The following is a 12,718-nucleotide window of genomic DNA, read 5'->3' as shown; positions in this document are numbered from 1 at the left end:
TAATTAGATACCTAGAGGTTTTAATGGATATTTATAGAGTTATTCAGATCCAATTAAAAAGCACTAAATGTATTATCCGATCCCTAAAGCCGACTTATCCTTTTTATTCTCTTCTTTATACAGACAGTATTGTAGTGCTCAAGCTTATTAGCAATTTCTGCTTTGCTGCTCTACCTGCTTTTTTATATGGATTTTTCTGGCTTCTCCACAGTTTTATTTATTCCAAACATATTCGATCTAGTGTTGGGGATAGCCGGTGTCTACTAAGGGAGACCCTTTCGGGTAACCCGGCCTTGTGCCAGCCCATAAGTAATTAACATCTCGGGCTTCTGGTACTATTGAAACAGCATCTAGCAAGCTTCCCTCCTAAAAGGGAGTCTTTCACATGCCTGCCTAGAGGAAGATGGCGGCAGATCGCTGACGATGCTGTAATCACTGGGGGGGGGGTATCCAACAAATTGGCACCCCCTGGTAACTCAAGCTTTCCTTGTCCTTTAGTTTTCCTCTCTCTGATGTTTCAGACAAGCAGGTGTAAACCTAAACAAGTTGACGTAATGATGAAGCATCAGTACGCAGCAACTAATGTATCTTTTTTTTCATAATAACATTTTGAAAGTTGTTGCCTACCTTTCCTGACAAATAATAGAACTTGAAACTGCACAGTCAATATTTCTTGTCTACTATTTTAAAATAAAATTTAGCAACAAATTTAGCAAAAGCTAAAGTAATGGCAACTTGTATATTTTGCACGTAGGTAGATGTCGTAGCACTTAGTTGCCACAACTGGATTTTTTAGTCGCCACAACTGGGTTTTTTTAAAAACTGCAGCGACTAATCGCCTTGTCTGTCTTCACCCTAAGCCTACTGCCACTCCAGGCTGATTCTTTGTCTGCAGATAAATGCAGGCCCTACACTTGCCTAACCTTGAGACTGCATCTGGAGGCAAAGCATTGGGCTGGATGCAGACACAGAGCAGATGTTAGTGGTGATATGTATACCCACACATTCAGGTGCAGAAATCTGCACTGTGTGTCTTCACCCTGCCCGTTGCAGTGGCTTTGGTTGCAGTCTCAACTGTAGGCAAGCATAGGAGCTAATTATCAGCCTGCATTTATCCATTTGCCAAGAATCAGCCTGGTGTGGCAGTAGCTTTAGCTAATGTGTAAGGCTGTCACTCTTCATAAAATCCCTTTTAGTCCTTGCAAACAAAACAAAAAAGGAATGTCATTATTAGCATTTTTTCCATGTGTTTTGTTTCCCTAGCCAAAAAACACTTATATTTACTGGAAGAACTGTACAGAAAATAAGCCATTGGCATCATTAGAATTTTTTCACATGTCTGTTTTACAAAAAAAACAAAAACAAAACAAAACACCAACAGCATTATTAGAATATTTTCATGCAATTTGTTACTGGAGAATGTCACTCAGCACATTGCCTTGAGCACTTGCTCTACTAGGCCTGTCCTGCAAAGAATATACTACTACTTCTTTTTATTTCTAAACAGGGATGGCAACCTTTGGCACCCCTGCTTCTGGAAAACCTTAACTCCTAGCATCTGCACCTTGTTCCACCCTGTACCAATTGAAAAGTAAAATGTAATTTGTTCTTTATTTAACAGTTACTTTAAATGTGAAAGAATTTTTTTGCAAGGAATTTTGTTCAGTTAATTTCCCTACCTTTTAAACGCCCAGAGGCAGTTTTCCAGTACAGCACCCCATCATGGAGCAATTGCCTTCGGAGAATATCCTGCTTTCTAAATGTCCCATTTTTCAGCTTCCCTGAAGACTTCAGCTCCATTTTGCTTACAATTTCCCGCAAGCGCTGAACTTTCTCACTTTCATGGACACGGGAATCAACATCAGTAATAGTGTCTTTAATAAGTGCAATTGCCTGTGTTAGCGTTTCATAATCCTCTGTCCCTTCTGCAAAAAACAAATCTTGGTTTATATTTTCTGACTAAAAATCCCTGCAAAATATAAACATTATGTATCATACATGTTATGTTTCCATTGAATACAGGAAGTCAAAATAAGATTATTTATAAACTCTGGGTAAATTTGCACATGGGCAACACATGACAACGAATCTGATGTTTTTATGATGATTTGGACCATTCACTTCAACTACAATAAGTTAAAATAAAAGTAAACCATTAAAAAGGAAACCTGAAACTGTTAATTGTGGAGAATAAATGGTGATAAATAGCTAAATGCTGCAGAACAGCATGGTATCCATATGGTTCCATATGTTACTCTACTCGCTCTCAGGCATCTTGAACATTTTTAGAGATGATTCTTCCAGGTACTTATGTTCCAGGCCGCACCTCAATGTTCAGGACTAATAATTAGACTAATAATTATGCTGAAATCAAGGCTTTGACTGGACCATTATAAGATATTTCCCCTTTTGGTTTTCAACAATTTCAGTAGTTGGTCTTATGTTTGAAATCAATGTCCAGCTGAAAGATCAACTTTCAACCAAGCATAACTTTTTTTAGCTGAGTAAAACAAGCCTTCCGCAGCCCCAGAAAATGGTACTACCACCATACTTCACTGTACATAAATTTCAGTGTTTGTCAAACATCGCAATTCTAGCCCCGTTAAAGATCCACCTTTAAGTCAAGGTTCTCCTTACCACATTTAAAGACAAAGACGTAGGTTTTCTGACCCAAACAGAGGTCAAGCAGGGTTTTTAGGTATAGTAAATGGTCATTGTCCCCAATTCTCAACTGGCCTTAATGCTAAACCGCCCACACTGCCAATGCTCCACACCCCCAGGGAGGCAGCTCCACAGTTGGCTATGGTTCAAACATAACAAAATTAAAAGTGGACATACATGGGCCATTACCAGCCCATATATGGGGCCCACCAATAGGCCTGCCCAACCACAGTCGCAGATATCAATTGGGCAGGTTTATGATTCCTAATCAGTCAATTGCTCAATGCGCACCTATTTAAGCATAAAAAAAAAAAAACAACAGCAGATGATATGTTTAACATATAATGCTCTTTATACAGTAGATGTTCACAAAACAATTTCCACAATTTCAATGCATAATATACATACCACCAATTGGCCTAAACAGAAAAAGCAGATACGTATGGATTGAGAAAATCCCAACATTGGGAACCCATTCCTTTATCAAGGGGATTCTGATGTGCAGGCATTATGTGTATGTTTAAATACCCATAAGAAACGCCTCATTTGGTACTTCAAGCGTGCAAAAAAGCAAGTGACGTCACTTCCGTCGTGTCATTTCCGCTAGTATTGGTGTCAATGATGGTGGTATGTATATTATGCATTGAAAAAGTGAAAATTGTTCTGTTAAACATACCATTTGCTGACATACCTTTTTTTCTGATTAAAGAGGTGTGCATTGAGTAGCTGACTGATTTGTATTGATATTCTGTTTGCCCCTATGTGGTTTTGGGAATCAGATTCACAGTTGCACCCTTTCCCTTTTTAAAGATAGTAGTTTTGTTCTAGTAATTGTGGTGTGCCCTCCAAAACTATATTGTTTGTATCAGGTTTATGATTCCTGTCAGACGAGAACCGCAACAAGTTGATACAGTCCTCATCAACAGGGCTTGTTTGGCGACCTTGCCAAGAGGGAATGGAGAGGGACAAAAAGAATCAATTATGAAAAAATAACCATGTAAAAGAAAAGCTGGTTTGGCCAAAATGCTAAGAATGCAAGTAGTGATGGGTAAAATGTTTTAAAAACAGAGACCAAACTAATGTTCATTAAAATATATATGGCATACTGCTAACACCTCAAAAACACACCTTGCCTGACGAAGGGGTACGCCCCCAAAACACTGCTGCTATACTTTGAATAAACACGTAGGGGCTAAGCCCTGCTTGCATTCTTCTCGTTGTGCCGGTCAATTTTTTTGCTGGATCCTGCTGGGAGTGCCGATTCTCTGGGCTGTGCACGGAGTACTAATTATTGGAGGAGGTAAGGGTGTGCTGGTGGAACTTTTTTTTTGCCCTAAAATATATATGGCATACTGCGAACACCTCAAAAACACACCTTATTAATGGTGATGTGGAGCTGCTTTCCAATCACCAAGGACTAGGCATCTTGCTAAAACAAGTATAGATTGTGCTAAATATAGAGATATGGCATACTGCAAAAAACAAAATGAGTTAGCAAAGCACTGTGCAAAAATGTCATCATTTAGAAAGACAATGATCCCTAAAAAAAAACACTGCCACAGAAAACAGAAAATGTGATTGCCCTAAAATAGATGCTATTTAGAACTGAGGTACTCAAGTGTTTTCCAACCAACCTAAACAACTTGGAGCAAGTTTGGTTGAGAGCATGGGCAGGAATTACTCCCAAACAGTGAGCAGAACAACATATACAAAAACATTATTCTAACAAGACAAAGGGGCACATTTACAAAAGCACGAATGCACGAGCGGAGGAAAGGTTTTGCCGCTGTTTACAATTGTTCAGTACGAAAATTTTGTGACTTTCGGATCGCCAACACGATATTATCGTGACTAATACGATTTTTTCGTAAGCATTTTCGTGATATTTGTGATCTTACGAAATTTTCGTTTCCAATACGATTTTTTCCCATTCGTGATTCGGATTCGTGGATTAGTAAATGTGCCCCAAAGAGTACTTAGTTGTTTATATTTTGTGTTCATGTTTCTATGTTCCGTTCTGGTGCATCATGAGCTTAGTTAAAAGACAATTCCAAACCACTGGGTGGTGCCTAATCTTTTTATTATAATCACTTATATTAAATACCCCTGGGCCAAAGCATGTACAGTAGAGTGAGAAATGTGATAGAAAGAAGATTGCTTCATGGAACTCTCTGAAAGTACACTGGCTGGTTCAGTTTTTTTGCTAACAGAACACAGGCCTGGGTACATTTAGCTAGTTTCATTGAGTGATCTTTCTCCTGCTTCTTTTTTTTTTATGTGGGTGCACACACAAAGTAGAGTCTTTATCGCTCTACTGCACATGCGTTGGAAGTAGGAAGGAGCAGGAAAAAGACTGCTCTATGATGCTCGCTGCACACTGCCCTGGGCATGTAGACTTTTCTGCTAACAGGAGCACCACCCTAGAGTATAATGGTAACTGTTTACAATCACTTGGAGGTAACCAAAACTTGACACCCCCCATTGATTTAGATTTTCCTTCTCCTATAAGAAGTACAACATGATGGAGGGAATGAGCAACTGTAACAAAAAAGGTATCGGGAATGAAAGAATGTGTGAGAAATTACAAATACATCTAATGAATCTGATCCATGGAAAAGTATCACATATAACACACAGCAAGCAGACCGGGACAGACAATACCTTCTGTATTCTGGATGATACGTTCTACAAGTACTGGATACTTTGTAATCCTTTGTGTCACCAAAAGTATGCACTCCTGGACACCCAGCCGTCTTACTATAGAAGAATTGCCAATTTTCTATAGAAAGGAAGATAGCACATACAGTTAAACACCCTGCATCTTAACAAATATAAAGATACAGAGCATTCAGAATAAAACTTTTGTTAGTCAATAGGTGAAGAATATAATTTACTCCCTGAATAAAATATAACATACATTTTTTCATTATTAAGCATCTTTAATGTCTAGCAGTTATGTGTTGTGAGATTACATGATTACCAAGGTAAATGTACCAGAGCAGCATCAGTATGAAAGGTATTTGACACTTGAGTTATTTAATCAATTGTGATTTTTTTGTTCAGATACTTCTAAAATGGGAAATGAAGCAGTGGTTTTCCGTTGTTAAATGGCAGAACAGGCATTTTGACCCACTCCAATCATCTCAGGGAAATTACAGCCATGTCAATATGTGTATCTGGTGCCAATCATTATAGCATAGAGTAATGACATTACTTGTGGCACACTGGAATGAGCAGTGCAAGATCATAAAGATATCTTCTATGGAGCTAGATGATCACAATGAAAACAATATACCCCTTTTCAGAAATAGTCATGACCCATTATGCGAGAACACCACCCATCTCCACCCAAACACCCTTTCTATTTGCACCTTTGTGCCCCCGAGAATCACACAAATCATCTACTCACCTTCATAAGGTTTTGAAATTTCTTACTGTCCCGCAAAAGGTCCTTATAACGACTCACTGCCTTGTTGTGCTGACTGCAAAAGATCCCATACTTCTCCCTCATTCTCTCTCCACTTTCACCTGAGAACTAAGAAGAACCACAATAGACATAAAACATGAGGTCCAAGAAGTATGAAATGAATCAAATGTTTTGGATTTTAGGATATATACAGTTTTTCCCTATTTAAAAATAAAACTCTTACAAGCAATGTAATAATTATTTGTAATATACAAGAGTGTTTGAAATCTTTACAGTCATAAAAAACACACACTTTAGGGATAATAACAATTCAATTAACCAGAGCATCCATGGTAAACCCAGATGTGTGGATATTACTTATTATTGGTTTGACCTTTAAGGGTGGCCAAATGGATAATACCAACATAATGCTTTAGAAAAAGGATTACTTTGGATTGAGATATTTTAACTTTGGTTAATACATTTCCCAACAACTGGCACAATTGCTTTTACAACACAATATAATGCGAGCTTGTATAAAGAACGTTCAGCCAAATAAGAGATGGAAAGTAGCTGCACTGAGTGTAGCTAAGGGCTCTGGTACACGGGGAGATTAGTCGCCTGCGGCAAAACTCCCTGCTCGCGGGCGACTAATCTCCCCGAGTTGCCTTCCCTCTGCCATCCCACCGGCGAACATGTAAGTCGCCGGCGGGATGGCAGACGCGGCGAGGCGATTTCGGGAAATCGCCGAAAAAGCCTCGCGAGTCTTTTTCGGCGATTTGCGCGAAATCGCGCCGCCGCGTCTGCCATCCCGCCGGCGACTTACATGTTCGCCGGTGGGATGGCAGAGGGAAGGCAACTCGGGGAGATTAGTCGCCCGCGAGCAGGGAGTTTTGCCGCGGGCGACTAATCTCCCCGTGTACCAGAGCCCTTACTGGAGCGGAGTTCAGCCTGAAAATGCCTGCTTTTGCATGCACACAAAACAGTTTACAAGATAAGCAGACGGATTGCCACATATGACTGTGGCCTAAGGAATGCAAAATTGCAGCCCTTAAGCTATAGCCACACAGGGCTGATACTTGGCCTGCATATTAACAGAGCAAGAATTAGCCAATCTGCTGACCTCGACCAACTCTGTCTGGACTCACAGGCGCTGGCAGTGCAAACACACATAGTGAATTTCAGCACAGAAATGTGTAAACATGTATGCCTGCTCTGAAATACACTCTGTGTTTCTGCACCCAGGCCAATGCAGGGCCTGTCAGTGCAGACACAACAGCGCGCAGAGGCCAGCGGATCACCCGATTGTCACCAGGGATTCATCCAGGATTCAGTTCGGTATTCAGCCAGGATTCGGGCGAACCCACGGTCCTGATCAAACTAAATCCTAATTAGAATATGATAATTAGGATTTGGAAGGGTTAAATGTCCATGTGAACACGGAAGTGAACATTTTTTTGCTGTGCACGAAGCAACGTTTGCCCCCTTACAGATCCTAATTAGCATATGCTAATTAGGTTTCAGTTTGGTATTCGCCAGAATCCCTTAGGATGGATTCAGGGGTTCAGCCAAACCCGAAAAACTGGGTTCGCTGCATCCCTAATTGTCACACAGGCTAAGAGTCAGCCACAGGTCTGGACTGGGATTTAAAATAGGCCCTGGTATTTCAAAGACAGATGTCAAAAGAGCCTCCCAAGGCCCTTTAAATAAGGACAGTATATGGCATCTTACAGCAGCCCCTTTGGCATTTGGCAGAATCCACAGATTGCTACTATGGGACTGGTCAGCACCGTGTGGCACTTAACCTTACAGCTCCACACATTAACAAATATAGAATCTACCACGCTGGTAGTCAGGTACTTGACAGTCAGCACTACAGATTTTCTAATTTGCAGAACAAGTGATTTAAGACACTGCTGGTTATATATATGTGATATAACTAGTCTTGCTAGTTTAAAAAAATTGGAATTTAGGCTCTTTAAGTTACCAGGAGCAACTTCTTGCCGCTCCTGCTAACTTTCTGGGTGCTGACACCTGAGGTGAGCTTCTCAACTCACCTTATGGCAGCAGCGCTCCTGGCTCAGGCATGATCAGCAACAGATGGTTACCAGGAGCACACCAGCTCTACCAGCTGGGGTTTTAGTAGCCCACACACAGAGCAAAAAGTTTTACCTAAAAGCACAAGCAACACTGTTTGTCAGGGTATTCTTGTCTGCAGGTTAATGCCACATGTGGAGATTACTGTAACATGACCTGTTTTAAATAAATACTGTGATATAGCTGCTAAAGAAGCAAAGCATTTTTGGGCCATAAAACAAGTCTAAAGGTGGCCATACACGAGCAGATCCGCTCGCTTGGCGATGTCGCCAAGCGAGCGGATCTTCCCCCGATATCCCCACCTACAGGTGGGCGATATCGGGGAGCATTTAGGTAAAAAAAAAAAAAATAATCCGATCGTTTGGCCCTGGGGCCAAACGATCGGATTATGTGGGCGGCAATGGGGCAGTCGGATCGGGGACAGCATCAACGAGCCGATGCGGTCCCCGATCCGACCAGATTTTCTAACCTGGCCGATCGAGATCTGGCCAATTTCAGGCCAGATATCGGTCGGCCAGGCCGCTCTGCTCTCCCCATACACGGGCCGATTAGCTGCCGAATAGGTCCAAGGGACCGATATCGGCAGCTATAGTCGGCCCGTGTATGGGGACCTTAACAGTGGTGTCAGACAGCCTCCATTATAGTCAATGGGAGGTGGCAAGGATGGTATTTGGATGTTTTCCCAGCAGCAGGGAAACTGCCTTGTGACATCAGCTGAAAACGTGCCTGTAGCACTGTCAAAAAAAGAACAGGCTAGTAAGGTAAGACATCTTATTACTGTACTGCTTAATCAATATTTTTTAATGTATTGTTATTATTATTCTGTATTTATATAGTGCTGTAGCGCTTTACAGAGATAACACATTATTCACATCAGATATTTTAATAAAATAACCAAACTACTCTGCCATTTTTTCCCTGGGCACACGTGAAAGGACTATAGTGTGAATGAAATCTATGCACAAATTATGATTAGGTATGTAAAATTAAAATGAGAATACAGATGATAAGTGAGGGTGAATTTAAAAAGGTATTTACCTTAATTTCAAACATCTCAATAGGTGCCCATAGGCTTAGTTGGGTCTAGATAAAAAATCCCTACCCTGTGTTCACACTTAAAGTGGAACTGTCACCCAGGCATGAAAAGCTGTGTAATAAAAAGCCCCTTTCAAATTAAACATTAAATCCAAAATCATTTTTTACACATCCATACCCATTATAAAAGCATATATAGCCTACCCAACCTCTAAGCCTTAAAGGAGAAGGAAAGGCAAAGTCACTTGGGGGCGCCAAAATGTTAGGCACCCCCAAGTGACTTTAATCGCTTACCTTGTACTCCGGGCTGGTGCCGCGGTAGCTGCAGCGCTTCCTCCTTCCTGAACGATTGCGCTCGCATGCGCAGTAGAGTGAAAAGCCGAACTTTGAACAGAGAAGTCAGCTTTTCACTCTACTGCGCATGCGTTTGTCTGGGACAATTGGCTGTAGCACGAGTAGGAAGGAGGAAGCACTCGCTACAGGTACCCTGGGCTGGTGCTGTTCTCTCCTAACGGGCACCAGCCCGGGGTACAAGGTAAGAGATTTAAGTCACTTGGGGGTGCTAACATTTTGGCACCTCCAAGTGACTTAGCCTTTCCTTGTCCTTTAAGCATAGAGGTGGGGCAGACAGATACTTTCACTTTCAATTTAGAACTCCTTAGATGTTGCTGCACTCCTCACATTCCCCCTCCCTCCTCACTGTCTAATTTTGTAACCAGTGCATAGACATGGGTATCAGGTCCCCCCCCCATACTGGCACAGAAACAAGATTTCAGCAAGATGCAAAGCTTGCCTTAATAATTGTCCACAAAATGGTGCCTGCCTGCTTGCTACAAAGCTGAAGGAAATAATAGTAAAATATTTTATACAGTGGTGTGAAAAACTATTTCCTGATTTCTTATTCTTTTGCATGTTTGTCACACTTAAATGTTTCTGCTCATCAAAAACCATTAACTATTAGTCAAAGATAACATAATTGAACACAAAATGCAGTTTTTAAATGAAGGTTTACATTATTAAGGGAGAAAAAAAACTCCAAATCTACATGGCCCTGTGTGAAAAAGTGATTGCCCCCCTTGTTAAAAAATAACTTAACTGTGGTTTATCACACCTGAGTTCAATTTCTGTAGTCACCCCCAGGCCTGATTACTGCCACACCTGTTTCAATCAAGAAATCACTTAAATAGGAGCTACCTGACACAGAGAAGTAGACCAAAAGCACCTCAAAAGCTAGACATCATGCCAAGAAATTCAGGAACAAATGAGAACAAAAGTTATTGAGATCTATCAGTCTGGTAAAGGTTATAAAGCCATTTCTAAAGCTTTGGGACTCCAGCGAACCACAGTGAGAGCCATTATCCACAAATGGCAAAAACATGGAACAGTGGTGAACCTTCCCAGGAGTGGCCGGCCGACCAAAATTAGCCCAAGAGCGCAGAGACAACTCATCCGAGAGGCCACAAAAGACCCCAGGACAACATCTAAAGAACTGCAGGCCTCACTTGCCTCAATTAAGGTCAGTGTTCACGACTCCACCATAAAAAAAGAGACTGGGCAAAAACAGCCTGTATGGCAGATTTCCAAGGCGCAAACCACTTTTAAGCAAAAAGAACATTAAGGCTCGTCTCAATTTTGCTAAAAAACATCTCAATGATTGCCAAGACTTTTGGGAAAATACCTTGTGGACCGACGAGACAAAAGTTGAACTTTTTGGAAGGTGCGTGTCCCGTTACATCTGGCGTAAAAGTAACACAGCATTTCATAAAAAGAACATCATACCAACAGTAAAATATGGTGGTGGTAGTGTGATGGTCTGGGGTTGTTTTGCTGCTTCAGGACCTGGAAGGCTTGCTGTGATAGATGGAACCATGAATTCTACTGTCTACCAAAAAATCCTGAAAAAGAATGTCCGGCCATCTGTTCGTCAACTCAAGCTGAAGCGATCTTGGGTGCTGCAGCAGGACAATGACCCAAAACACACCAGCAAATCCACCTCTGAATGGCTGAAGAAAAACAAAATGAAGACTTTGGAGTGGCCTAGTCAAAGTCCTGACCTGAATCCTATTGAGATGTTGTGGCATGACCTTAAAAAGGTGGTTCATGCTAGAAAACCCTCAAATAAAGCTGAATTACAACAATTCTGCAAAGATGAGTGGGCCAAAATTCCTGCAGAGCGCTGTAAAAGACTCGTTGCAAGTTATTGCAAACGCTTGATTGCAGTTATTGCTGCTAAGGGTGGCCCAACCAGTTATTAGGTTCAGGGGGCAATTACTTTTTCACACAGGGCCATGTAGGTTTGGATTTTTTTTCTCCCTAAATAATAAAAACCCTCATTTAAAAACTGCATTTTGTGTTTACTTGTGTTATCTTTGACTAATAGTTAAATGTGTTTGATGATCAGAAACATTTTGCGTGACAAACATGCAAAAGAATAAGAAATCAGGAAGGGGGCAAATAGTTTTTCACACCACTGTATATTGTAAGTGAAGTTTATATTGCTTGACAAACACAATAGAAAACATCCCCGCACATTTGCTGGATGAGAGTACCATCTGATTTTTCTTGTATTATACATGGCTGTGCTTAGGTAACCACCCAGCTCAGAGCATTCACCAAGCAGCAGCTTTATAATAATCACAAGTTATATTCTGGAAGATGCAAAACCATTTAATGATCAGCATTTAACAACCAATTAAAAATAACTAGTGTGCCAACCCTTGCAGCACACATAAAACCGAATAATTGCAATGCACAGTTTCTAGATACCTCTTGCTAGAAAACACAAGGGAGTGCTGGGAACAGGTTTAAAAGCAGGTTCTTTGTTGATAAAAGATAAAAAGAATAACAACCTAGTAAAATGATATATTTAAATGCTGAATAAAAACAAACCGTTAGAAAGGATAGTTGCCTGGTCTCCTAAGATAGCAGCTTTGCAAATGTAAATCAATTCAGCAGACAGATGTAAGAACATTAATTAGTTTAGAGAGCTGTGGCTCTGCTCCCTTTATATAAATTTTCTGTCACCAGCCTATTTGTTCTTCCAAGGGCAGGAGGTAGGGGTAGGCAACTACCTAGGGCGCAACAGGGTGGGGGTTGCAACTCGTGGGAGAAAACTGAGTGAGCTATGGTGCTGGAGGAGGCAAGTCAGCAACTGCCAGCAGGAAGCGGCATGAGCAAAACAACCAGCACTGTTAAAAGAAAACTATACCCCAAACAATGTAGGTCTCTATAAAAATATATTGCATAAACATAAAGCTCATATGTACAATCCTGCTTAATCTAAGTAAACTATTTTTTAAAAAAATACTTTTTAAGTAGTATGTGCTATTGGGTACTCCTAAATAGAAAACTGCCATATTAAGAATTAAGGGCCACCTCCTGGGATCATAGGATTCACTGCACACAAACAAGCCAAGGCACACATACATGCCAGGCTACATCAGCCAGTGAATGGACAGAGTTCTGTCTTTTGCTTCCACACTACTTCCTGTTACAGTTAGAGCTGCATTATTTCTGGTC

At 41.0% G+C, this 12,718-nt stretch overlaps 1 protein-coding gene across 2 annotated transcripts in view; it reads right to left on the bottom strand.

The window, feature by feature from the left end:
• Window positions 1–12,718, bottom strand: part of arhgef18 (Rho/Rac guanine nucleotide exchange factor 18) — a 114,063-nt gene that overhangs the window by 23,455 nt on the left and 77,890 nt on the right. For both annotated transcript variants that reach the window (XM_031905117.1, XM_031905119.1), the window contains exons 17-19: window positions 6,071–6,196; window positions 5,323–5,440; window positions 1,680–1,925 (exon numbers count right to left, since the gene is read on the bottom strand). In XM_031905117.1, the coding sequence (XP_031760977.1) occupies window positions 1,680–1,925; window positions 5,323–5,440; window positions 6,071–6,196 (490 nt within the window). The remainder of the gene's footprint in view (window positions 1–1,679; window positions 1,926–5,322; window positions 5,441–6,070; window positions 6,197–12,718) is intronic.

Source organism: Xenopus tropicalis, chromosome 1 (assembly GCF_000004195.4).
Source record: "Xenopus tropicalis strain Nigerian chromosome 1, UCB_Xtro_10.0, whole genome shotgun sequence".
Lineage (NCBI taxonomy): Eukaryota > Metazoa > Chordata > Amphibia > Anura > Pipidae > Xenopus > Xenopus tropicalis.
This window is presented reverse-complemented; position numbering and strand designations above follow the sequence as displayed.